This window comes from Pristis pectinata, chromosome 5 (genome assembly GCF_009764475.1).
Source record: "Pristis pectinata isolate sPriPec2 chromosome 5, sPriPec2.1.pri, whole genome shotgun sequence".
NCBI classification, from domain to species: Eukaryota; Metazoa; Chordata; class Chondrichthyes; order Rhinopristiformes; family Pristidae; genus Pristis; species Pristis pectinata.
The window spans coordinates 34,845,178-34,871,359 of record NC_067409.1 but is presented as its reverse complement, the minus strand read 5'-3'; the positions used below and the strand labels follow the sequence as shown (position 1 = coordinate 34,871,359).

The window sequence follows — 26,182 nt, the reverse complement described above, 5'->3', positions numbered from 1 at the left end:
GGTGCAATCATCAGCAAACATCCTACTTCTGACTTCATGATGGAAGGAAGCTCTTTGATGAAGCAACTGGAATTGCTAAGCCAAGGACCCTGTCCTGAGCTGGGATGATTGATCCCCAACAATAACAACCATCTTTTGTATGAGTCCAGCCAGTGAAATTTTTTTCCCTTTGGTACCAGGTTCCGTCAGATGTTCCCTTGATGCCAATGGGAGTCATTGTGGCCCTGCCTCTGGAATTGAGGTCTTTGGTCCATGTTTGGATCAAGGCTGTGATGAGGTCTGAAGCTGATTTGTCCTGCTGAAACTCAAGCTGGACATCAGTGAGTAGGTTATTGCCGAGTAACTGCTAGTTAATAGCACTCTTGAAGAGTGGACTGATTGGGTGATAATTAGCAGGAATAAAAACAATATGCTGGAAATAATTAATAGGTAAGACGGCATCTGTGGTTAGAATTGGAGATCTGAAGGTTTAGTTTTTCCACACAGAAGGTGGTGGTTATCTGGAATGAACTGCCAGAGGAAGTGAAGAGGCAGATAAAATTACAATGTTTAAAAGGCACTTGAACGGGTGCAGGCAGTCCCCAGGTTATGTAAGGGTTTTGTTCCTGAGAACTGTCTGTAAGTCAGAAATGTCCATTTTGAAAAGTAACCCTATTGTATTGGTCTACATACACATTATATAATTTCATTTCATTCAATTACCACCCTAACACGGCACATAATTAAACTAATGAAATATATACTGTATCCAGTCATTAATGAATACCATGAAACATTATCTTTACTAGCTTGAAAAATTATTTAAAGATCTTTGGTAGAATTTGCATAGCCAGGTTTCCGTAAGTCAAGTCATTTGTAACCCAGAGAGCCCCTGTACGTGGATTGGAGGGAAAAAAAAAGTTGAAGGATATGGGCCTAATGCAGGCAAAAGGTAGGCATCAGGGTCAGCATGGATGTGGTGGGCCAAAGGGCCCATCTCTGTCCTGTATGTTTCTATGAGAAACAAGATTTACTGTTTTGGGTTGATACTGACTGTTCATCAGCCGGACTGGATTTGTTCTGCCTTTTGTTGACAGGACAAATGAGAGCAATTTTCCGCATTGTCAGGTAAATGCCAGTGTCATAAGTATACTGAACAGCTTGGGGAGAAGCACAGCTAGTGCTGGAGCACAGGTCTTCAATTATAGCCAGGATGTTGTCTGGTCCCATTACCTTTTCTTGTATCCATTGCTCTCAGCCACTTCTTGATACCACATGAAGCTGAGGATCTATGATATTGGGAATCTCCCTGGAAAGCTGAGATCACTCATCTGCTTGGGATTTCTGACTGAATGTTGTTGCAAATATTTCAGAATGTCTTGGATGGCATTTTGCTTCTAGAAATTATTAGATGAAGCTTTCTATCCCCTATTTATATGTGTTGCATTTGATGGCTGGGTCCCGTCCTTTTTGGAAGCATGCCCAGCAATGAGTGCATACATTGGTTTGGAGAAAAAGAACTTTGGAGGATGAAAAAATTTTATCTGCTCTTTGTATGTCCTGTGGGCAATTAGAGCAGCTTCTTTAGCTTGGAGCAGCTAAAGAAATAGAAGTTTTTTTTGTGCTGTTACAGTGCTACTTTGATACCCCAATTTGCATATCTCTGCTTACAGTGTCAACTTAATTGTAGTATTCTTACAGAAAAAAGGTGGTAATTTGGCCCAGTGTGTCTGAACTATTGCAAAGTAGTACAGTATGGTCTGTCCCTTTTACCCTTCCCTTCCACCATTGCCCTGTAAAATTATTTTCTCCCAAATGCCAATTGAATTTTAAATTGGTAAATTGGTTTATTTTTGTCACATGAACTGCAGTACAGTGGAAAAATTTTGTTTTGCATGCCATCCATACAGATCATTTCATCACATCAGTACATTGAGGTAGTACAAGGGAAAACAATAACAATGCAGAATACATTTACAGAGAGTGCAGGCAGGCAGACAATAAGGTGAAAGGCCATATTGAGGTAGATTGTGAGAAAGCTTTGATTGACTCTGTTTCCATCACCCATTGCTGGCATTAACTCAAGTTCATAACTATCCATAGTGCAACCTCCTTGTATCTTTTATCCAAAATTTCTATAATATTTTTGAATGCCCTAAAATGTAGTAACAGACACATATGAATAAATAATTTAACATACATCTTTAAATGTAACAGAGCTAATTCATAAAGCTCTTTTTTTTAAGAAGATGTATCTTTTGATTTTATAAAAGACATGAAGTACCAAAGCTAGAATGTAATGCTAGACCTCCTATACAACACTAATCAGGCCTGGGCTTGGAGTATTGTGTTTAGTTCTGTAGCCCACACTACAGGAAGGATGGCATTGTCTTTTGAAAGAATGCAGAGCAGATAATTTGAATGGTAGTGCGACTTTAGTTTTACGGAGAGATTAGATTTTCTAATGTTGTAGGTTGCCAGGATCTAGAATGAATTGTTTGACATCAGAACAGATTCAATGATGATTTTCCAAAGGGAATTGTATAACTATTGAAAAGGGGAAAAACTGTTGGGGCAAGAGCTGGGGAGTGGGAATACTTGAATAGTTTTGTTTCAAAGAACCAGCACAGGCATGATGGGCCAAATAACCACCACCTGTGTTTGATTTTTAATGCCCTTGGGAATTACATAAAAATAAGATGAAACAAGAAAAAGTTGTAATATTTGGAGGAGACAACTGTAAGTTGGTAGAAGACTTATTTTTCTTGAGGATTTTAATGCTGCACAGCAACGTACAGTTCAGAAGCAAAATTTAGATTTTATACTACTGCTCTCAATATAGCTTCATTGACTGACTTGTTGATACTGCTGTGGGAGAGGAGTCCAGAAATTGTGGATGTATCTGGAGATCAAAGCCGGAAAGAATTGATCCCAGATATTGAAGTTTGTGGCTGGAACCTGGGCCCTGTGGGGATGGTAGGGGTAGTGGTGGCATAGTAGGGGGCTAGAGGGATTAGAGCCAGTCAAGAGAGCGTCATTAAAAAAATTGCCAGTACTGAGTTAGATTATGTTCTTGGAGACCCTCTTACAATGGCAAGATGAAAACATAGTTCATCTAGGAGTGCCCGATGAAGTGCACACCTGGAAAGGGTTTCATTTAATACCCTTGGTATGTTCCACAAGGAATGATGATGTCCGTTTCTGACTGTTGTGTAAATTGCATCCAACAGAAACTCTGCACTGTGAATGTAAGCACCTGGTCAGATCTCCACACTAGTGTGCTTTGGCTTTGAAATGGTCACTTTTGCATTGTGCTCAGGAGAAGTGAGACTGCTTTCTTGTGGGCCAATCTGTTCATTTCTTTGAACCTTGCTATTTGGCTCAAGCTGTTACTTTCTTAATTTGTACCTATTCAAAGCTTTCATATCTGTCCATAAAGAAGAGAGAGTAGGAAGTAGCTGGGGAAAGATGAACTGAGGGCAAGAGGGGTAGAAAGGGCAGTATTAAGACATGCACCTTCTGGAGTTTATTGGAATGCTGGCCACAAGAATGTTTTTTTTTACTTATTTGAAATGGATTCAGCTATACAGCTGTTCATTTGCTCTTGGGTATAATTTTTATTTTGTTTTTAACAAAGTTAATATGTTTATTTAGTTTAAAAATGTCACCTGATGAGATTTATGATGCAGCTCAATAATTCTGACCAATGTTCCATGAGAATCAGACACAACGCAGATGTAGTTGTCGGAGATTGTGCTCATTTGCTACAAGCCATCACCTGCCATATCTTCCCGCTTCATGTTTTTACATTAAATTAGTTGAGATTTAATTTCATGTTTTATTTCGATTGTTTCCAACTAACTTTCCTTCTGAAAATTACTTTGCCTATTTAATTATATTCACTAGTTTGAAAATGTTTAAATCCCCTAGGCTTAGAAGGCTGTGGGCCATGTGCTGGTAGGTGAGATTAATAAAGATGGGTGTCCACTAGTCAGCGTGGGCGTGATGGACCAAATGGCCTGTTTCCATGCTGTCTGACTCCAAATACAGAATAATAAGCACAAGGCACGATTTTAAATATTGCCTAAAGCTTGCACAAACCAGTACTAAATATTGGGCTTCTAAACAAAATCTTTCTCCCATTCAGGAAATTCCTACAATAGGTCTCTTAAAGTCCACCCTGTTCTTCCAGTTCTTTCAACGCTTGAACTCAGAAGTTTCTTTTATGTGGTGGTATGTCAATCTTTTTGAATTCTGCACCTCTGAGAACAGTGGATGCCCTTTTTGAGAAGCTGCAAGCTGAAATCAGTAGATTTTTAGATACAAAGGGAATTGGTATATTTGAATTTGAGTGATAAAGTGGACGTTGGGCATGGGGTTAATGAAGATCGTTGGAATGATGAAGTTGGCTGGGGAGGGAGTGGGGCAGCCTTGTAGCCTCTTCCTGCTTTTTTTCCATTGTTGGGTGCTTACAATGTTTAACAATGTAAATTGCCTAATAACGTTGTGGTGCAGATATAAAGGTGTGAAAATGATAGGTGGGAAAGGGCCACCCTGCTTATTTGAGTCTGTCCTACATTCATGTTGCCTGTGTAATATGCCTGGTGTATTGTGACAGGACACTTCCTACCCCTCACTGCAACCCTCATCCCCTTCCTCCAATCACCCAAGTAATCTCTTGGGGGGGGAAAAGCAATAATTAAAAAAAAAATAAATTCATTTCCGGGAGACCGGATTGACCATTTTAACTGTTGAGTCTCGCATTCTAAATAGCTGAGTCATTCATATCCTGAGCAAGACCGAGAGCAGCTCTCAGAAAGATGAAGGCTCAACCACACAAGCAAGTGGCATAGTTGAAAGTTTCATTACTGTTCTGAAAATTAAGATCTGTCTCACATCTGGTCGGTTCATATACTCTTGTATGGATTACTTGTCTTCATCTGAAATAATCTAGCATTAGTTCCCTTAAATTATTTTGTATTCCTTGGGTGGCATAGGCATTAGAACTGCTGCTGACAGCACCAGAGACCTGGGTTCAATCTTGTCTTTGGGTGCTGTCTGTGTGGCATTTGCGTGTTCTCCCTGTGACTGCATGGGTTATCTCCGGGTGCTCCATACAGTATTGGAAATGCTCAACAGGTCAGATGGCCTCTGTGGAGGGAACCATAATTAATGTTTCAGGTCATTGAGATGGAAATGTAATGGGTTTTTAGCAAGAACAGATGTTGGGATAGAACTAGGAAGAAAAGACCAAGAGGGAAGATCTATAGGATGGTAGAACGCAGAAAAAAAATTAAATGGTAATTAGTGGATTATATGGAATAAAAAAAACAGAAAATGGCTGTAGAGGAAGTAAATAGTAATGGTGGAATCTTCAGCAGCAGCTGCCATCAGTAAAAAAAAAGTTAGTGGCAGAGTAATGCAACAGTTAATGTTGTTGTTTCAGAGCTCCAAGTACTCGGCTTCAATCCTAACCTTGGGTGTTATCTGTATGGCCTTGCTACACGTTCTTACCAAGACTGCATGGGTTTCTGCTCTGTGCTCTGGTTTCCTTCCACATCTCAAAGATGTGCTAGGTTAACTGATCATTGTAAATTACCTCTTAGTGTAGGTAAGTGGCAAAATAGTCAAAACTGAGTTGATGGGCATGTGAGAGAAAATTGTTGAACTCATATTAAGTTTCAAAAGGTGTAAAATACCTAATCAAATTCCTTGAGTAGGCAGAGCTGACTGGAAGTTCAGGGGTGTGCTTATAGACCAAATGGTGGTGATCCATAAAATTTGGTTCTCAGCTTTGTTCTATCAAAAAAGTTGTGGTAAATTTTAGAAGTGGGCTTTGCACCCATCAGACCTTCTAAAGTAATGGAACATGCTTGCATCAGCACCAGTTCTGACTGGACCTCCATTTGGCCTTTTCCTCTGCACTGGAATTTTGTTCCATTACCCCTTCTAACTCTTTCTCCATTCCCTCCCGCTAAGCAGATACAGTTCATTTGCACTTCTGCGATGGGATCCATCAAATTACCTCCTTTTTATTTCAAATTTTCTCATTTTTTTTTGCTTTCTTTAAATCCACATCTCAGAGCTCTCTCTAGTTCTGCACCACCTGTTTCAGTAGCACATTCCAGAATAAATCTTTTTTAGATCATTTCTTCAGTTCTTTACTTAATTGCCCAGCTGATACTTGTTGTTTAATAGAATTTTTTCCATTGAAGTTCCAGTTTTACCTTCTTGGCATACCTGCCAGTTTCTGTCATTATAATTCCCATATATTTAAACTGCCTCACTTGATTCAGGTATTCCTTTTCTCCCGCAAATTATTTTTCCATAAGTGCCTTTCCAGTTGGCTTTTCAAAGCTCTTTTTAGTCAACTTCGCAAGCGGCAAGTTCCAAGTTGTAATCTCTCTGCATGTAAGAGTTTTTGACAAATCTCACCCCCTGCCCCCCCACCCCATATCTTTACCCAAGCACTGTAAATTGTTTTTTGTCCTTAAGCCATCCAAGAAAGAGCTCCATTTAATCTCTCTAAGCTTGATTTTGTGCACGTCCATAAACTTCTTTTCCTCCCAGGAAAACAGCTGCATTTTCTTCAGTCTAACCTTGCAGCTGGAATGTCTTACTCATGCTCTGAGCTAAATTAGCAAATCTACTGCTTCCAGTGAAGGGTCATCAGCCTGAAACACCAGTTATTTTTCTCCCTCTCCAGATATTGCTTGACCTGAGTATTTTCAGCATCTTCTATTTTTACCAGCACTTCTTCAGGACCTTGTATGCACTTGCTAAAGTGTGGTGTCCAGAATTTGACTCATTTGGTGGTCTGAGTGAAGACCGAGGTACATGCTATTATGGAGGTGGTGTTAACCCGATTTTGAAGTCCCACTTCCGTCTGCTGTAAATCACACAGTGCCACAGGTTAATTCAAACACATTTATATAGCAATATATCGCTAGGGAGAAACCTCCTGACTCTCAGGCAGAGTCCGCGGCGGGGTTCTCCGAGGTATGGGGGGGGGGGCAGACAGTAATTTATACAAATATTTGTCACGCATACTTTAATGAGTCAGGCGCCGGAGTTCTTGGTTGAGCAGGAAACGGACAAAGGGCTACTACAGATGGACAAAGAGCAGCCTCACACCCCAGGTTCAGCTAATCGTTTTGCAATTGGGTGAGACAAAGGCAGGTATCACCTTCATTGTTTGAGACAGCCTTCCCATTTCCCGTTAAGATTGACCATCATCTCCATAGTCAAACATAATGGGAATCCAATTAAGTTCCAGACACAGCAATTACCACACTGCACCCAGCCCAGGAAAGCAGTGGTGTGGCTGTTCTGACTTGAAGGACACTTTTTAAATCAGTATTTCGAGCAGCCATAATTCTCATTCGTCTTAAGATATGAATACAGTTATAGTTTATTAATCCCACACCTCCTCAATGGAAGTAGGCATTGATAAGCTAAGGGGAGCTTTATTAGTCACGTACATTGAAACACACAGCGAAATGCATCTTTTGTGTAGAGTGTTCTGGGGGCAGCCCGCAAATGTTGTCGCGCTTCCGGCGCCAACATAGCATGACCACAACTTCCTGACCCGTATGTCTTTGGAACGTGGGAGGAAACCGGAGCACCCAGAGGAAACCCAACACGGGAAGAATGTACAAACTCCTTACAGACAGCGGCGGGAATTGAACCCAGGTCGCTGGCGCTGTATTAGCGTTACGCTAACTGCTACACTACCATGCCTGATTTTTGCTTCTGAAGACATTTTGGGGTCAGAGGCCTTCAGGTCAAATCAGACTTTGAAGTTGTGAACAGGTTAGATCAATGTGGGATGGTAGCTGGTATGGTAATAAATTGAAATTGACAAGGCAGGGTCTGAGGATGGACATCTTTGTATTTCCTATTGTTTAACTGGATAACTTTGTGGCTGGTGACAATCTTGAGGCAGTGATGAGGCTTCCAGCAGAGATGGCAAGAGAGTGATGTCATCAACCTCCAACTGAAACTTAAGCAGAAACCCTCTGGTGATGAGGAAGTACGAGCATGGGGCAAAACTGGAGAGGTTACCATAGTAAACTCCCTTTTATGAGAGGTAAGTTGGTGATTTGTCATTCACTCGAGTTTTAATGTCTTGATTTTTAGTCATCAACATTCATCTGTCTAAATTGTATTATGAGCTGCAGAGGGCACTCATTGATCAAGCTGCATAATTTATTGGTTTACAGATGTTTACACAGTAACTAAAAGCCCATTAAATGCAATGTCTCTTTGCAAAGTAGTTTCTATATTGCATCTGAATTAATTGATTATTTAAAAATAATTCTGGAAGAAGGATCTTTGTTTATAAACTGGAGTCAGTTTATTTAGTTTAATTTTGTTTTTACAATACTTTTTTTTAAAAAAAAGTCAGTGTGGTGCATTCAGTAAACTGTTACCAAGTTTTTCACTGGTTGACAAAATATCAATCATTTATGTACCCTGTATATTCCCTGGATATCCAGAACATCAAACCATGATATAGGGATGCACTGTATCTGTTGCGGAAGCTTTCTTAAAAAAAGGTCTTTATCTTGTTGAAATGCATTCCACATTAGCACTTCTGTTATTAGAAAAAAAATTGCTTAAATTACATTGGTTTTCAAATGTGCTTCCTGTTGGGTACGTTGCTTCCCATTAGGATTTCTCCCTTATTGCCAGCTTCATTCACTTTTTGGGTAAGCTGAGATAACATGATTTAATTAACTGCTGGTTAAACTCTGGTATATTGTTCAATTGGCCTTTCTTTATGTGTGAATAAGACATCGTTAGAAGTTTTGTTGACCATGCGTAGATGGATAAATCCAACCTACCGTCATCTGATTTCCATGTAGGTGTATGTTGCAACATAGCAGTCAGTTGAATAAACCCTTACCTAACTTCCCTTCATAACCCCGAGCTAATTGCAGCATCCTTACTGTCACCTTGGCTAAGAGCAGTTAACTCAGCACAGACCTGGTATGTCTGGTACTACTGGAAGCAAAGATAACAATCTACAGTGAGATTTGTTTGGACTTCTTGTTTGGTGGTGAGTGTCCCTACTAGAATTATTACTGGAAAAACACTTATGAAGTCTTTTACATTTCTCCAAGGAATTTCCAATTCTGATTCTCATTGAATGAGCTGGGCAAGAGGTGATCAGCAGAGTAAGGTATTTTTCGAAAGCAGTCCTATTCACAGATCAACTATAAAATAGTTTTATGTAAAAACAATAGGCAAATGTTTGTAGGGTAGAGATATCAGTATAGCCATGTGGAAGTGCTGAATAAAAGTACCTTCCTATGGCTTCGTTCAGTAGTTTGATACCTGGAAATGGGGTGTAAAGGCATGGGGTGGAGGCTGAGGATAGATCTTTGAAGCGAGATGAAGCAGACTGGGATAATACTCTCCCTTGTCTTGAAGAATGAGAGGTGATTTCATTCAAAGTTCTTACAGAACCTGAGGATAGATGCAGATGTTACAGTCTTTTTAATAAAAAAAGAGGTCCATCTGTTCACGATTGAGAGGAGAAGAAATTTATTCACCCGAGATGATGGTGAGTCTTTGGAATTGTTTATCCCAGAGAGTTGTGGAAGGTTCAGCTGGTGAGTATTTTCAAGACAGCAGTCAATAGGTTTTTGGATATTAAGGAAGTCAAGGGATATGTAGTTGGTGCAGAAAAGTGGGAATGAGGTAAAAGATCAGTTCTGTTCATTTTGAAAAGTGGAGCAGGCATGGGAAACCTTGCTTCTGTTTGGTGCTTTGCTCTATTGATTGCTGCATAAATACAAGTTTCGATCAACTAACAGCTTCAAAAAATTGTTGGAATTATTGTTTCTTCTCCCCACCCAACAGCACTTCAAGAATACCTCCATCAGAACTGTAGCAGATCAGGAACCACTATCTTAAGGTTAAAAAGTGGTGCCCAATAAATGCTGGCCTTGCCAGTGAATCCTATACTTTTCCTTAACAAAAAAAAAATTGAAATGTATGTTAAATATATTGCATCTTGATTGCATTTCGTGAGATTGGAGCAAAACATTTGTCTGGGATTCTCAGAGTAATGTATTCATGTGTTTCCTTGCTAAAAGCTTTACAGGCATTTGTATGTTTTTTTTCACTCTGTTTCCTTTTAATTAAATAGAGAAAGCAACAAGTGAAATGAATACTGCAGAGGACTGGGGCCTCATACTGGACATCTGTGACAAAGTTGGGCAGTCTCGTACTGGGTGAGTGTGAACATTTCATTTTCTAAATGGTGCTACTGTATTTGTATCATGATTGGAGGATTAAGTCAGAAGTGGCTGTTTAAGTAAAGCATTTGGAATCCATTTCCAAATTAAGCAACTCCATCGCCAAGTAGGGTCTCGTGTTTGTCTTGGGAATCACCCACATAGCTTAGCAGTGCCATACACAGGCTTTATACAGTTGTTAAGGCCTAGAATATACTAACTGAGTGGTAGAAGCAGAATTAGTAGTAAGTTCTTAAAAAAAAAAATTAGATGATTGAAAAGAGAGGAAAAAACTGCAGAGCCATAGGGAAAGAGCAGAAGATTGAAACTAATTAGATAACCAAAGATCAGGCAGAGTTATGATGGGCTAAATGCCATTCACTTTGCTGTGCTCTTCTCTAAATCTGTAACCTGGCCTTGCTTTGCATCTATTTCACATTGTTCACAATTTTCTTCTGAGCCTGTTCTTTTTCCCTTTTATCTAAGTACTTTGTTTACCTGGGCATTGACGTTCAGTTTGTGAAACGTGTGCTGGGAATCAGATGAATGTTGGTCTGTTGCCAGGAACCCCATATGCACTTTTCCACAGACTTAAACAGATTGCAGCCTGGATTTAACTTTAATCTATCAGTATTTTGCAAATTTGACCAGTTTTAATTGAATAGATAATGGTCTCAATTCAGTTGTCCACCACTGGTTTTCAGTGCTAAGAGATTAAATCATGCCTACTGATGGAGTGGACAGAAATTGCATTCATTTTTGGATTGTAATCATTGATGTGCTGGAAATTTGACTGGGTACTTGTCTCAAATGACCATGCACTAATGATGTGATCTTGGCATTGGTCATGCAGTCAATAATGCCATTCCATGAGCAATACTATTGTTCAGGAACTTGGTCTTTCCTAAAACTAGTGTGGGCTGAGAATGCCCTCGAGTAAGTCCCATTACCTCACTGTCCTGCTTACCGTCTCACTTCATGACCACAGGTTCTTTTTTGGCAAACCATAACCAGTGACCTGCACCCTGCTCGTTTCCACTGCATCTCCTCAACTTGATCCCAAAGCTGTATTTGTTTTCTTGGAAAGCATGCATTGGCAGATCAAGGAATTTGCAGTTTGCAATATCAGACCAATGACTGAAAAGTTATAATGAGCATACAGGATGGCTTTTAGGATAGATGTCTATTTTTAGGGTGTGTAAGTTAGAAATATTAGTATTTTTTAAAAAACGGAAGTCATTTACACTGTGCTATTAATCATTAGGCCAAAAGACTGCTTAAGGTCCATTATGAAAAGAGTGAATCACAAGGATCCTCATGTTGCTATGCAGGCACTAACTGTAAGTAGTTTTTTTTGTATTTTTTTATTGACGTTTTCTGCACAACAAATTCACCCCACCTGTTCAAATATGGCTAAGTAGATCACTAAAGCTCACCCATACTACTTGGAACTTAGTGCAACATTATCAAGCTCTATGAAGGCAGAATTATTTGGTACATACCTGATATCCTTATCAGTTATTTGATTTCTCAAATTAAGCTGGAAATAGTTACAGAGCAGAACATCCTATAGAGAAGCAAGGCAATCGCTTGGAGCATCTATCATATTTAGCTGCAGACGTTTGTATTCCAGATGTCACCATCTGCTTCACAGTGTAATGACAACATGTAATGGTGGCTAAACTCTCAGTATAACTGCAAAATACAAATCAATTTTGATCAGTTTAGAATGTGCTTGGAATGAGCCATTGTTGTTATGTGAATGGATGAATTGTAATTTTATTAAAATTCTAAACTATTTGTTAGAATCATTCAATAATACTAAAAAGGTGCTATAGCCTAGTGCACTGTTTATGTTTGTCATGTTTTGATTATATGTTCATGATTGAATTCTTATTTTAAAGCTGCTAGGAGCATGTGTATCAAACTGTGGCAAAATATTTCACCTTGAAGTCTGCTCGAGGGACTTTGCAAGTGAAGTAAGCAATGTCTTAAATAAGGTAAATATAGTTTAATATAATTAAATTGATTTAGCTTTGTCACCCATATTAATCCTACTGTAGTTTACAGCAAGTTACTCCTCTGTTAAGTAATGGAATATGATGGATCTTTTTCCAGAAGTTCATTCTACATTTGCCATTTGTTTTATGATCCTTATTAATGTTATTAGAGAGTTGTCCTTATTATCAAGGTTCTGTTGTTCTGTTTTGGTTTATTTTACTTTGGTTGCTAACTTGGAGTAGATAAATTGAGAGTCCAAAGTGCAGATTTGTAAGTAAGATGGGACTTTCATACTATGCAGCAGATATTATGGTTCGCTTTTCCTTATTGTGGTGTCCTTTGGATCTGTGCACTTTATACATTGTAGCTGGCTTTATAGACAAGGAAATGATTTTTTTTCTTCTAAGCTCAGCATTGATTGTGCTAGTTGATTTGCTGTTTCGGATTTGATAAAATTACTACTAATGTTTGAGTACTTGCCACCTCCACCCCCTGCCACCCAAGAACTTGGCATGTTACATACTTCAATGCACTCTAAAGAGCATGTGACCCATTTCTTGGCTGTGCTCAGTGTTGGCCCTGAGCCAACTCCTTCAGAATTGAAAAATAATGGTTTGACATATTTTTGCAGCTGTTTTTCATTTCCCCTGCCCAGGAGGATGAGATAAGTCCTATTATTATGGGAAATGACTAGTGGATCGTGATCAGTTGTCTGTTTGACCTTAACAACCAAATTGTTATATGAACCTACTGTAGCAAGTTCTGAGTGCCATATTGGCCCATCTGCAGTCTACTTTTGACAGTTTTGACAGTTGGTATTTAATCTGGGATTTTTGCCATGGGGAAGTCTCAAGGGGGTTATGAAGGCGATTTCCATCTGTTATCTGGAGCTAAGCATGCTGCATAGTGAGCACAATATTTGAATCGTTTGATATTCTTTATATTTCTTTGGTTTGTTGATTTACTCAACATTGCCTCTTGTTCTTTATACTATTAAACTACCTACCAGACTTGCGACAATGCCTCAGTATCTGCAAAGTAGGTGCATGCATTCAGTGGTTCCAACTTGTCGGTCTTCTTCGCTTAATAAAGCCTATTTATTGCAGGGTTGTGGATTGTTCTTCTTAATATTTTAGCTGCTAGATATGTGGCAGGATCTATAACAGTATCAAGGTATACTTAACTTCTGGAAATAACCTAATAATACAAAGTCCCTATTTTGGAACAGCGGCGATACTTAAAATTACAATAAGGCTAATGTCTTTAATTATATAATCTGTACCTTGCCTTTATTAAGTACTGTTTTTCCACCCCCCTGATATTGTGCTTCTATTAATCTTATTTCCTGTAAGTCTTGTGACGGGGTCATCCATTCAAGGTGTGTGATTTTAAAATAAAAATTGCACAGTGAAGTTTGCCTTTTCAAATATGGTTCTGTACCAGTGAGTGGAGTGTGTACCAACAAAATATTGTAATATAATAACATATTGGATGTGGTTTGGAGCTAGACGTCTTTTCAAAAAGACTCATTTCTTTTTCTATTCCAAAATTTCTTGAGCCATGTACTTGCTGCAAAATTTATCTAAATTTTAAGGCATTATTTAAAGCGAAGAGTATCATTTATGAATTAAGTTGGTCGATGAATTGTATGTTTCTATGAAACATATTAAAGGAAGAGTCACTTTGGTTTTCAAGCAATGAAGATGATCGGATCCGTTTAGTCACTGCGGAATATTGAAGGATTAGGTTGGACCAGGTTCAGAAAAATATTTTCTTTCTGAAGATAAAATAGCAATTTAGAATGAATCTTGATGATCTGTAATCTTGACTTTCAGGGGCACCCAAAAGTTTGCGAAAAGCTTAAAGCCCTCATGGTAGAATGGGCAGAAGAATTTAAGAATGACCCCCAACTTAGTCTTATATCTGCAATGATAAAAAACCTGAAGGAACAAGGAGTTACATTTCCTGCTGTCGGTTCTCAGGTAATGCAATTTTGTATTGGCTTTTCTGCAAGCATTACCAGCTGTATAGGTCAAGCTTTCCTCGTCAGCTCACTGCTGTTAGAATTTACAAAGATTGAATTTGTTGGTTTACATTAACGTTTTGTGAATAATATTGTTTATTTCTAACTTTGTCTTTGATTGTGATAGGCTGCAGAACAGGCAAAGGCAAGTCCTGCCTTGGTAGCCAAGGACCCCAATGTAACAGCAAACAAAAAAGAGGAGGAGGACTTGGCAAAAGGTGAATTTATTCTATGTCCACGTAATGAATAAATTTAGAGATGCACACATTTTGCTGTTTATTGGAAGAAATTGGCAGCACAATTTCATTTTACACCTAGCTCAAAAATAATTAAACTTGTTTAGCACATTTGGTGCAGACAAATGGCCTAAAACACTTCAACATGTCTGGAAACAATGTAAAAAAAAACACAGCTTTGAAGATTAAAAGATGTAGGAATTAGGAAAGATGTGTAGAATCCCAAAATGTAGTGCTGTGATAGCTGGTGCAACTGGACTACCAGCCTCTAGAATGTGATGAGTATTGCCATGGAAAATCTGTTAATTAAGATTCTGACATCAAAGTCCTGAAGATTGGAAGTCTGGACTAGATTTAGCATGGGAATAAATATTGAAAGGAGTTACATAGGAACATGAGAATAGACAGGTGGAAAAAATGCCAAGTTATCTTTTTTTCCAACTTTCACAATGTTTTTGCCCACATGGTAGTTGTAAGTTGCAATAATTATGGAGCTATCATCTAATGGCCTATCTTGGACTATAGCAGACCCAGATCTGGGATGACAAAAACCTGCCTGTTTTGGGCCACAGTCCAAAGCTATTTATTCCTTCCAAGTGTTCTACAGTTACCATATGCCATGAGTAACATTACTGGTAAATTGTACAGCAAAATATTATTTTTAAAAGAATTCTACCTAACTTTAATTTGAATCAATCAACCCTTTGCTTTTATCGCCTCCCAAGGAGACTGATTATTAATTTATCAATCTCGCATCAAAATAGCGGTTCCACTGTTCAGTCACGATGCCATGACTTGTGAAGAGGTATACACTGACAATAATTTGGGCTAGAAGGCAACTTGTAGATGAGGCACATGAGGGTGACCAGATGTGAAACTTGGGGCCTTGCCAAAGGTGAGGGGATGAGGCAAGAAGCCATTGAAGATAGAATGGTCAAAACAAAATGAGCCATGGAAGGATGATCCAATGAAGGTGGACCATTGGGGAGAGTTATTTCAGGATAATAGAATACTGAATCACATCGATTCCATGGAGGAATTGAGCGACAAGTGTTCGGTCATGGTTGCCATGGAACACAATGTTCGAGACTTTGATCAAGTCAGTTTTTGAATATCTGTGATTACCATATCATGTGAGTTTGGTATCCTATCTCCATGATTATGAACTTCCATAAAAATGAAATATGTCTCATTGCTGCCATCTCTTTAGCAAGATGTAACAAGCTGTTTGTATAAACTGAAAGAGTTACAATATCACTTCTGTAGGTTATTGACTATTTTCTCGATGTTGGGAAATCAAGTTGGACAAGTGAAATATGATTTTATTGAGCTATATTTTGGTATCTACTGCCTTTTATAGCCATTGAGTTATCGTTGAAAGAACAAAGACAGCAGCAGACCACTGTCTCCAGTCTGTATCCAAACACATCAAGCCTTGTGACCAGCAAACCTGAAGGACGGAAGGTGCGAGCCATCTATGACTTTGAAGCTGCCGAAGATAATGAGCTCACCTTTAAAGCTGGAGAGATAATTACTGTACTAGATGACAGGTATGTGGAAATAATTTTCCTTCCTTATTATGAACTTTACTGGATTTGAATGCATCTTAAAGCTTCAGTATATAGTTCTGTACAAACTATTAAATATAGAAAAAAATAGATGTTTGGTAAGCAAATATGGGGTATTAAGAGTATATCTGAGAAATTCAATGAATAAATGTCGCAAATATAGTTTCTTGGATGCACGCTAACATTCAATGGGGTAATGATTTGAGATGATCAATATTAAACTGCTGAAACCCTATGTTCATCAATGTTCAATAGTGATCCAAATTGGTGGAAAGGTGAAACATATCAAGGTATTGGATTATTTCCATCGAATTTTGTGACAGCAGACCTAACAGCAGAACCAGAGATGCGTGAGTAATTATTACATGTTAAATAAATCCAATGGTAGCTTTTGAATTTTATAAGTATTAATTTTAATTTACCAGGTGTATTAAGATTACAGACTTTCATACGTAAACAGTATATTAATGGTGGGACTTAAAAATTAGCTTTCAATTTATGAACTTCAATTGAAAAGTCAATTATTGTTGTACACTTTTATATAATTATAAACTTTGGCTGCTACTAATACTAGGATTGTTCTTCACAGTGAAAACTGAGAAGAAAACGGTACAATTTAGTGATGAGGTACAAGTTGAAACACTGGAACCAGAACCTGAACCAGTTTATATTGATGAAGTAAGTAATCTGTGTGCTACAATTAAGTAGATGATGTTTTTGGATAACAGCATCTTAAACAGCAAAATGCCCAAGTGCATTTCAAAGGCGTATTATCAAACAAAATTTGAAACAACTAAAATTAGATATTGAAATGTAGATTGTAAAGTGCAGCTTAAAGGAGGAAAAGCAGATGGGTGACTGAAGGGGCTTTTGAAAGGGAATACCAAAGCTTAAGTCTTTGATAGCTGAAGGTAAATTCACTAATTATGGAGCAATTCTGGGAAGTGCATGTAGGAGTGGTTCATGAAACTCCAGTGGTTCTTTGGCTGGAGGAGATCACAGAATCTGGTCAGTTGAGGAAATCGACAGAGATTGCCAACTAAGAAAAATGAAGATCAGAATGTAGTTTATTTACTCTATTATTTTGGTGTAACCAGATTGTTACTAGTTGCCTTTATTCCCATGAACTTCCAATTATGGAAGTTTAAGATGTATTTAAGGCTTGCAGGTTACTTAAGTATCATTGCTTGCTTACTTGCTTTCCAGTGTAAGCGAAAACTTCAAGGTTAAGAAAATCTAATACTAGAACTATATAAAACAAATCTTTGGGAAGTTCATGGGAATAAAGTTGACTAGTGTTGTAGTTGCAATGCAGTAATAAACCACATTCTGATTTTCATTTTTTTCTATGTAAGTTGGCAATTTCAGAATCTTTGATTTTTTTTCAACTGACTTCTAGTAATAGATGTGACACTTCGGTTACCTTTCTGTTGTGTTAAAATTTCTTCACCCAAAGGATGGTTAAAGGTCTGGAACTCACTACTTGAAAGTGTAGTAGGGGCACCAATCACATCTCATTTAAAAAGCACTTGAAGCACTCTGCAAGGCTACAGATCACTGCTGTGAATAGGCTGGAGAGCTCTTCGGGATAAATGGTCTCTTTTATTGTAAATTTTCTATGTACATTCTGGTCAATCCTCCCTCCCCACCATTGGTAATATCTGTGAGGCGCTGCCTGAAGAAGGCAACATCTATCATCAAAGATTCCCACCATCGGGGCTATGCCATTTTCTTGCAGCTACCATTGGGCAGGAAGTACAGAAGCCTGAAGTCCCACACCACCCGGTTCAATAACAGCTACCTCCCTTCAACCATTCGGTTCTTGAACCAACCTGCACAACCCTAATCACTACCTCAGTATAGCAGTATTTTGACCACTTTGCACTACAATGGGCATTTTTTGTTCTAATTGTTATCTTTCTTGTACAATTTTGTATAATAGAACCATAGAACAATACAGCACAATACAGGCCCTTCGGCCCACCATGTTGTGCTGACCTTCAAACCACACCTAACCCCTTCCTCCCACATATCCCTCTATTTTAAATTCCTCCGTATGCTTATCTAACAATCTCTTGAACTTGACCAACATATCAGTCTCCACCACCACCCCAGGCAGCGCATTCCATGCACCAACCACTCTCTGGGTGAAAAACCTCCCTCTGACATCTCCCTTGAACTTCCCACCCATTACCTTAAAGCTATGCCCTCTTGTATTGAGCATTGGTGCCCTGGGAAAGAGGTGCTGGCTGTCCACTCTATCTATTCCCCTTAATATTTTGTATACCTCTATCATGTCTCCCCTCATCCTCCTTCTCTCCAATGAGTAAAGCCCTAACTCCTTTAGTCTCTCCTCATAATCCATACTCTCTAATCCAGGCAGAATCCTGGTAAATCTCCTCTGCACCCTTTCCAACTCCACATCCTTCCTATAATGAGGCGACCAGAACTGGACACAGTACTCTAAGTGTGATCTAACCAGAGTTTTGTAAAGCTGCATCATACTTCACGGCTCTTAAACTTGATCCCATGATTTATGAAAGCTAACATCCCATAAGCTTTCTTAACTACCCTATCCACCTGCGAGGCAACTTTCAGTGATCTGTGGATATGAACCCCCAGATCTCTCTGCTCCTCCACACTGCCCGGAATCCTGCCATTTACCTTGTACTCTGCCTTGGAGTTTGTTCTTCCAAAGTGTACTACCTCACACTTCTCTGGATTGAACTCCATCTGCCACTTGTCAGCCCTGCTCTTCATCCTATCAATATCCCTTTGTAAGCTTCGACAGCCCTCCACACTATCCACAACACCACCGATCTTGTGTCATCTGCAAACTTGCTAACCCAACCTTCCACCCCCTCATCCAAGTCATTAATAAATATCACAAAAAGTAGAGGTCCCAGAACCAATCCCTGTGGGACACCACTAGTCACAGCCCTCCAACCTGAATGCACTCCCTCCACCACAACCCTCTGCTTTCTACAGGCAAGCCAATTCTGAATCCACACGGCCAAGCCTCTCTGGATCCCTTGGCCTCTGACCTTCTGAAGAAGCCTACCATGTGGAACCTTGTCAAACGCCTTACTAAAATTGATGTGGACCACATCTACTGCGCTACCCTCATCAATATTCCTGGTCACCTCCTCAAAGAACCCTATCAGGCTTGTGAGGCAAGATCTTCCCTTCACACAGCCGTGCTGGCTGTCCCTAGTCAGTCCATGATTCTCTAAATGCTCATAGATCCTATCTCTTAGAATCCTTTCTAACAGCTTGCCCACCACAGACATAAGGCTCACTGGTCTGTAATTCCCTGGACTATCCCTACTACCTTTTTTGAATAAGGGGACAACATTCGCCACCCTCCAATCCTCCGGTACCATTCCTGTGGACAACGAGGACTCAAAGATCCTAGCCAACAGTTCAACAATCTCCTCCCTCGCCTCACGAAGCAGCCTGGGGAATATTCTGTCAGGCCCTGGGGACTTATCTGTCCTAATGTTTTCTAACAGCTCTAACACATCCTCTCTCTTGATATCTACATACTCTAGAACATTACCCTTACCAACACTGTCCTCAGCGTCATCAAGACCCCTCTCCTTGGTGAATACTGAAGAGAAGTATTCATTGAGAACCTCACCCACGTCCACAGCTTCCAGGCACATCTTCCCACCTTTGTCTTTAATCGGACCTACACAAATTACATCCAGGATCCACAGCACTGTGGGCTATTTTATTATAAATTACTTATTATAAACCATGAAATGCATTTTCTAAGGCCTTTTTATATTTTATTCAGATGTGGACAAAGAATCTGACCTCAACTTTAATTATGGGGTCAGAGGAGAATGATTTTAACTAGACTGCTGCACTAGATGAAAATGGGCAAATGCTAATCTACTGATCACATCTTCCCCTCTGGCTTTGAAAGGAAAAGAAATAAAAGCAATAATGACCTACAGCTAGGAATGGAGCAGAGACATAATCCTCTCTACTCTCTCAAGCAGGGTTAACAGGGAGAGGAACAAATACAGAAGTTCATAACCAAAGACATGCAGACAAAGTGAAGTGGTTGGTGCTGGTGTTCAAGTGGACCCAAGTTTCCTTGCACACAAATCACTGAAATTTAACATGCAGGTACAAGCAAGCAATTGGGAAGGCAAACATTGGCCTTTATTGCAAGAGGAATTTTGTACAAATGTAGACATGTTTTCCTCCAGTTATGCAAGGCCAAGGGGAGACCACAACTGGAATATTGTGTGCAGGTCTGGTTGAGCTACTCAATGCTTTCAATGTAATATAGCAAAAGTTCACCAGACTGATGCCTCGGATAGCTGGTTTATCATATGAGGAGAGATGAAACAGAGTGGACCCACACTCTCTCTTGAGCATTGAAGAATGCACACTTTCTCTTAATTGGGTTTGACAGATAAATGCCAAGATGATGTTTCCCCCTGGCTCAGCTGTCTCAAACAAGGGCTCAGTTTCTCAAAACAAGGGGCCCAGCCTTTAAGCACACGAATAAGTACAAATTTCTCCACCTAGATAATACTGAATCTGCAAATACTATTGAAGAGGGCTGTAGCGCTCAGTCACTCAGTATATTCCACACAGGTAAACAGATTCTATGCACAAGGAAATCAAAAGATCTGGGGCTAGTCCACAAAGGTGGTGCTGAGGTAAAAGATCAGCTATGATCTACTGAATGGCAGAGAAGCCAATAGGAGCCCAATACCCTAATCTTCCTACTTCTTATGTGCCCAAGTTCAATAAATCTAATTTAAATATGTAAAAGTATGTAAATATGCTAAAATTAATTTCTGATAGGTTGATGCAAAAGACAGAAAGTTAATGCAACATAGGGAATTATTTTAGACATAGAATGCCCTCCCTACTGTTAACATTGAACAAAAATTAGGTGCACTAGCATCCAACAGTGCATAACATGGCCTCATAATTATTGCCACAAAGCTGGTTCAGAAACTTGCCATAATATTTAATTTTTATGACAACTTTCAGCATACTAATATAAATCTGTCACAGGTTGTAACATATGGAGGCAATTCTATGACGGCACTGCCAATATTCATGGATAATTTCACGATGAAATCCCCAAAAAACAGGATGATTCTACAATGGCATTCTTAATATACAGGAATGGTTCTACAACGACATTCCTGCAAAAGTGGGATGATTCCATGATGGCATTCCCAATACAGGATGTTTCTCTTGAGATTCCACCATGAAGATGCTATTCTATGAGTATTTCCTGTATCAAGTTCTAATTCTTTACAATTCATGAAATTGTTCTTCATTGCACAAAGATAATCAAGGTTATCAATAGAAATAATTACCTGAAACATTTTGCCTGTTCGACTCAGCTTCTCCATTGCTGGCAGTAAAATTAATTGTAGGCGTGTTATTATCCACCGTGCCAAGAAGTGGCCGCAGGTGGCTCACGGAGACCTGCTTGATGAAGGATGTGCCGTACTTCTGAAAATACCACCATTCAAAAATTAATGAGTCCTGATTTATGCTGTTAACTTGTTTTTGTTGTGAATGTTGTGTATCTGATGCTATATGCCTGTAATGTTGCTGCAAATAATCTCTTCATTGTACCTGTGCATACATGTACTTGTGCACATGACAATAAACTCTGACTTTGAAAAAAGACATTGAATCTTCCAAAGACAGGATATAGATCAGTTACAGTTATGGGTGGAGAAGTTGCAAATGGAGTTTAGCTCTGGCAAGTGTGAGATGTTGCACTTTGGGAGAATTGGAATCGGGTTTATTATCACTGACATAGGTCATGAAATTTGTTGTTTTGTGGTAGCAGTACAGTGCAAGAAAGTTCACAGTTAATGGCAAGACCCTTAACAGCATTGATGTACAGAGGGATCGAGGTCCAAGTCCACATCTCCCTGAACATGGCAACGCAAGTAGATAGAGTGGCAACGAAGGAACGGCATGCTTGCCCTCATCACTAGAGGCATAGAGTATGAGAGTCAGGACGTCATGTTGCAGCTGTATAAAACTTTGTTTGGGCTGCACCTGGAGTATTGGGTACAGTTCTGGTTGCCACATTACAGGAAGGATGTGGAGGTCTTTGAAAAGGTTCAGCAGGATGCTGTCTGGATTATAGGGTATTAACTATAAGGAGAGGTTGGACAAACTTGGGTTGTTTTCTCTGGTGTGTTGGAGGCTGAGGGGAGTTCTGATAGAAGTTTTTGAAATTTATGAGAGGCATAGATAGGGTAGACAGCTGGTAATTTATTCCCAGGGTAGCAACATTACATACTAAATGGCATGGTTTTAAGGTGAGAGGGGGATAGTTCAAAGGAGATGTGTGGGGTGAGATTTTTTTTTATGCAGAGTGGTAGGTGCCTGGAACGTGCTGCCAGGTGTGGTAGTAGAAGCAGTTATGATAGTAGCATTCAAGAGGCTGTTGGATAGGCACATGAATATGCAGGGAGTTGAGGGATATGGGTCACGTGCAGGCAGAAGAGATTAGTTTAATATGACATCATGCTTGGCACAGACATTGTGGGCTGAATGACCTGTTCCTATGCTGTACTGTTTCTAAAAAAAACAACACGCATCAGTTGGAGAGACCACCTTGGTAATCTGGTGGAATGTTTTGCTAGGCCCAGAAGTAGATCCAGATGGAAAGCTTTTGCCTGTAAACTGTGGTGACCCAAAATAAGCTGGTTTGGAGTGAAACATGGCCAAAAATTGAAGAGTCTCATTAAATTGTGCCCAGGATTTGGAAACTAGTGAGAGTTCTAGATTTCCACTGCTCTCTGTATGGGGGAAAATGTTTCTTCATTTCCACTCCTAAATTACCCAGCTCCAGTTTTAAAACGTTCTGGATTCTAAAGGAATTAGAAGAACTAAGTAGAAACAGAAAATACTCAGCAGGTCAGATAACATCTGTAGAGAGTGGAACACAGTTAATGTTTCAGATTGATGACCTTTCATCTCTCCACAGATGCTGTCTCATCTGCTGACTCTTTCCAGCATTTTCTGTTTTCATTTCAGATTTTCAGTATCGTGGTGTTTTTCTATCAAATCTCCATTTTACGTTCCTCAGATGGATAAACCCACAATCTTCTAAACACAAAAGACTTGATTTGAGACAAACTTGTCCAACCAGCTAATGTTAATTTTAATCTGATGAAACTACTTTATATCCCTATGAAACTATTATATGATTCCTGATGGTCAGTATAGAAAAGTTGAATATAGATGCAGTCTAACCAAAGCTTTCTGTGACTGAGTACCGACACCTTTATGTATGAATCCCAGCCCCTTTGGGGTAAATTCTAGTGTTTCATCATCAATTTTGTATTGTATTTTGTATCAGTGCACTTCAAGATATTAAATAGTTAATTTCTATGTAATTTGTATATTGTTCTTGTGCTTTTCACAATTAAGAACATCTATTCAGCTCCGTTATGATTGGATGACTTCTCATTTCTCTATGTAGAATTCCATCTGATATAATTTTGTCCATTCAGACCTTTTTTAATTTCCTTATTTAGTATTCTCTGCAAACGTTGATATATATCTGTATTCAATATCTGTATTCAGTATTCTAAACCACTTGTAAGTTGAGGCACTAGTACAGCTAGCTCCGGGAACGCCTTTTATCACATTCTGCGAATCATCAGAAAATGAACTCTCTATTTCAGGTCTCGTCCTCCAACTCAACCAATTGTCAACCTATGTCATAAGATATATCCCTAATTCTGTCAACTGTCTCCCTTTCGTTAATCTCTTGTCCAGAACCTTAGCAAACGCCAATTCCTTTTATTTTATTAACATCACTAGGAAAAGATGGATCATCTACTACAGATGTTGCAGAGTGCTAACCCCACTGATGGTCAGCCAGACCCAACAGATCTACTGCATCTAGAAGGTAGGAAGGCTGTGTGTTTCCTGTTATAATTGCCTTACCCTGCAGTTCATTCCTGCACCATTAACATAAAATGACAACTTTCAAATATTTATGTTTTTTTTAAAATACTTGAGCATTGATTTGATGGAAATTTTAAATTTGGGTCCCAGAAAATTTCATATCAAGCCACACAGAGATATTGGATCTGAAGAAAGATTTTGGCTGTTTTGACAGTACAATGGAGATGCAGAGTGGGGACATGGGAGGATCTGAGAACAAGAGTGAGAAACTTAAAATTGATCTATTGCCAGATTTAGAGCTTCAGTAATGGATGAACAGGACTTGGTGCGAGTTAAGACACAACCAGCAGTGTTGGATTTGTTCATTTGCGGAAGATGAGGTTTGCCAAGAGATGATTTGAATAGATCATGGTTGAGGGTTCCCAGGGCAGATCATTGAAGGCCAAGATGGATGCTGTTTATAAATAGAATTGATGAAGTTGTGTATTATGAAGGCTTATCTCGGGCCAAATTGCAAAATCCTGTGGCAGACTCTCAGATAACGGCTAAGGAGAGGGATAACTATGGCATGGAATTTGTGGTGTGTCTCCTCATCGTTTAACAAGAGTAAATGCTGCAGACGTAAGATAAGAGATGCCAAAAGTACTCAGCAGGTCAGGTGGCATCTGTGGAGAAAGAAACAGTTAATGTTTTAGATCTCCACAGATGCTACATACCCTTCTGAGTATACTCATCAGCTTCAGTTTCATTTGCAAGGGGTCCAGGAGGTTGTGGTACAGTAAAGATGATGAATTTGCATGGTTTCAATTCAAGTCACGAAGGGTTAGCGCACAAATGAGAAATAGTCACGCAAGTTGTGGTAGGGTTCAGTTTTTGTGACAATGACTCGTATCTAAGGCAAACTCTATTCTTTCATGCTGGTGTTATTTAACAAATATTACATACCTATGAATTAGGAGCAGGAATGGGCTACTTGAGCCTGCTCTTCCATTTATCAAGATCACAATTTTTTTTTCAGACTTGCATTTCTTGACGCATGCTCAGGTGACACGGCTTTGAATTATGAACCATTTTGTAGGAATGCAGCCCCCTTGGGGTCATCTGTAATCAGTTCCATGGATGTAAATGATAACGTTCTGCGAGCTTTCCCATTAAATGCTGTTCCCGCACACTAGTGGGTGGCAGGGTGGGCTAGCTGTTAGAGCCGCTGCCTCGCAGCTCCCGGTTCAATCCTCTTTGGTGCTATCTGTGTGGAGTTTGTTTGCTTTCCCTATGACCATTTGGGTTTACCCCAGGTGCTCTGGTTTCCTCCCACATCCCAAAAACGTTTGGGTTGGTAGGTTAATTGTTGGTGTAAATTGTTGCTAGTGTGTAAGTGAATGGTAGAATCCAGGAGGAATTGATGGGAATATGGAGGAAATAAAATGAGAGTAGTGTAGGATTAGTGGAAGTGGGTACTTTATGATTGGTACGGATTTGCTGGGCTGAAGGATCTGTTTCTGTGCAGTCTGATTCTATGACTCTGTAACTAGCCTTTTGTAATTATTGCATTTGCCTTATTTATATCTGTTTGTAGCTTCCTTGTGTCCTCTTCACAACTTATACAAATGCCGTCTGACCGTTTCCAGCATGTGTAGAAAGAGAAACCGAGTCAATGTTACAAGTCGAAGGTGCTTAATTAGTAATGGGAAAGAGAAAAGATTCCGTTTTAAATTGCAAAGAGGTGGGGGTGGGGATGGATAGAACAAAGGGAAAATCACTGATAGATTGAGGTCAGGGTTGCTATGGGAATAAGCTGTTGATCAAGCCATCTGGTTGATAGGTTAATGAGGATATTTAGATAGAGAGAGGAAAAAACAAACGGATAAGTAGAAGCTATAAATTGTAAGTCAGGTGTGTCGGAAATGCCTAGCAGATTGAATCATGGAGTCATACAGCACAGAAACGGACCCTTCGGCCCACCACATCCATGTGGACCTTTTTGCCCACCAACACTAATCCCATTTGCTTGCAGTAGGTCTGTATCCTTCTATGCCTTGCCTATTCAAGTGCCTGTCTAAATGTCTCTTAAACATACTGAATGTATCTGATTCTCCACCTCCTCTGGCAGTGTGTTCCTGACATCCACCACTCTGTTTGCCCTCAAACTCCTTCCTGCCACCTTAAATCTGTGCAGCTTTTGATACCCCTACAATGGGAAAAAGATTCGGA

At 39.5% G+C, this 26,182-nt stretch overlaps 1 protein-coding gene across 3 annotated transcripts in view; it reads left to right on the top strand.

Annotated features, from left to right (window-relative positions):
* Positions 1 to 26,182, top strand: part of stam (signal transducing adaptor molecule (SH3 domain and ITAM motif) 1) — a 51,376-nt gene that overhangs the window by 10,815 nt on the left and 14,379 nt on the right. For all 3 annotated transcript variants that reach the window (XR_007956363.1, XM_052015984.1, XM_052015986.1), the window contains 9 exons: positions 10,136 to 10,220; positions 11,488 to 11,563; positions 12,128 to 12,223; positions 14,060 to 14,206; positions 14,375 to 14,465; positions 15,844 to 16,033; positions 16,307 to 16,401; positions 16,641 to 16,729; positions 23,885 to 23,972. Coding sequence is in view for 2 of the 3 variants with exons in the window: in XM_052015984.1 (XP_051871944.1) it covers positions 10,136 to 10,220; positions 11,488 to 11,563; positions 12,128 to 12,223; positions 14,060 to 14,206; positions 14,375 to 14,465; positions 15,844 to 16,033; positions 16,307 to 16,401; positions 16,641 to 16,729; positions 23,885 to 23,972 (957 nt within the window). In the remaining variant the exon portion in view is untranslated. The remainder of the gene's footprint in view (positions 1 to 10,135; positions 10,221 to 11,487; positions 11,564 to 12,127; positions 12,224 to 14,059; positions 14,207 to 14,374; positions 14,466 to 15,843; positions 16,034 to 16,306; positions 16,402 to 16,640; positions 16,730 to 23,884; positions 23,973 to 26,182) is intronic.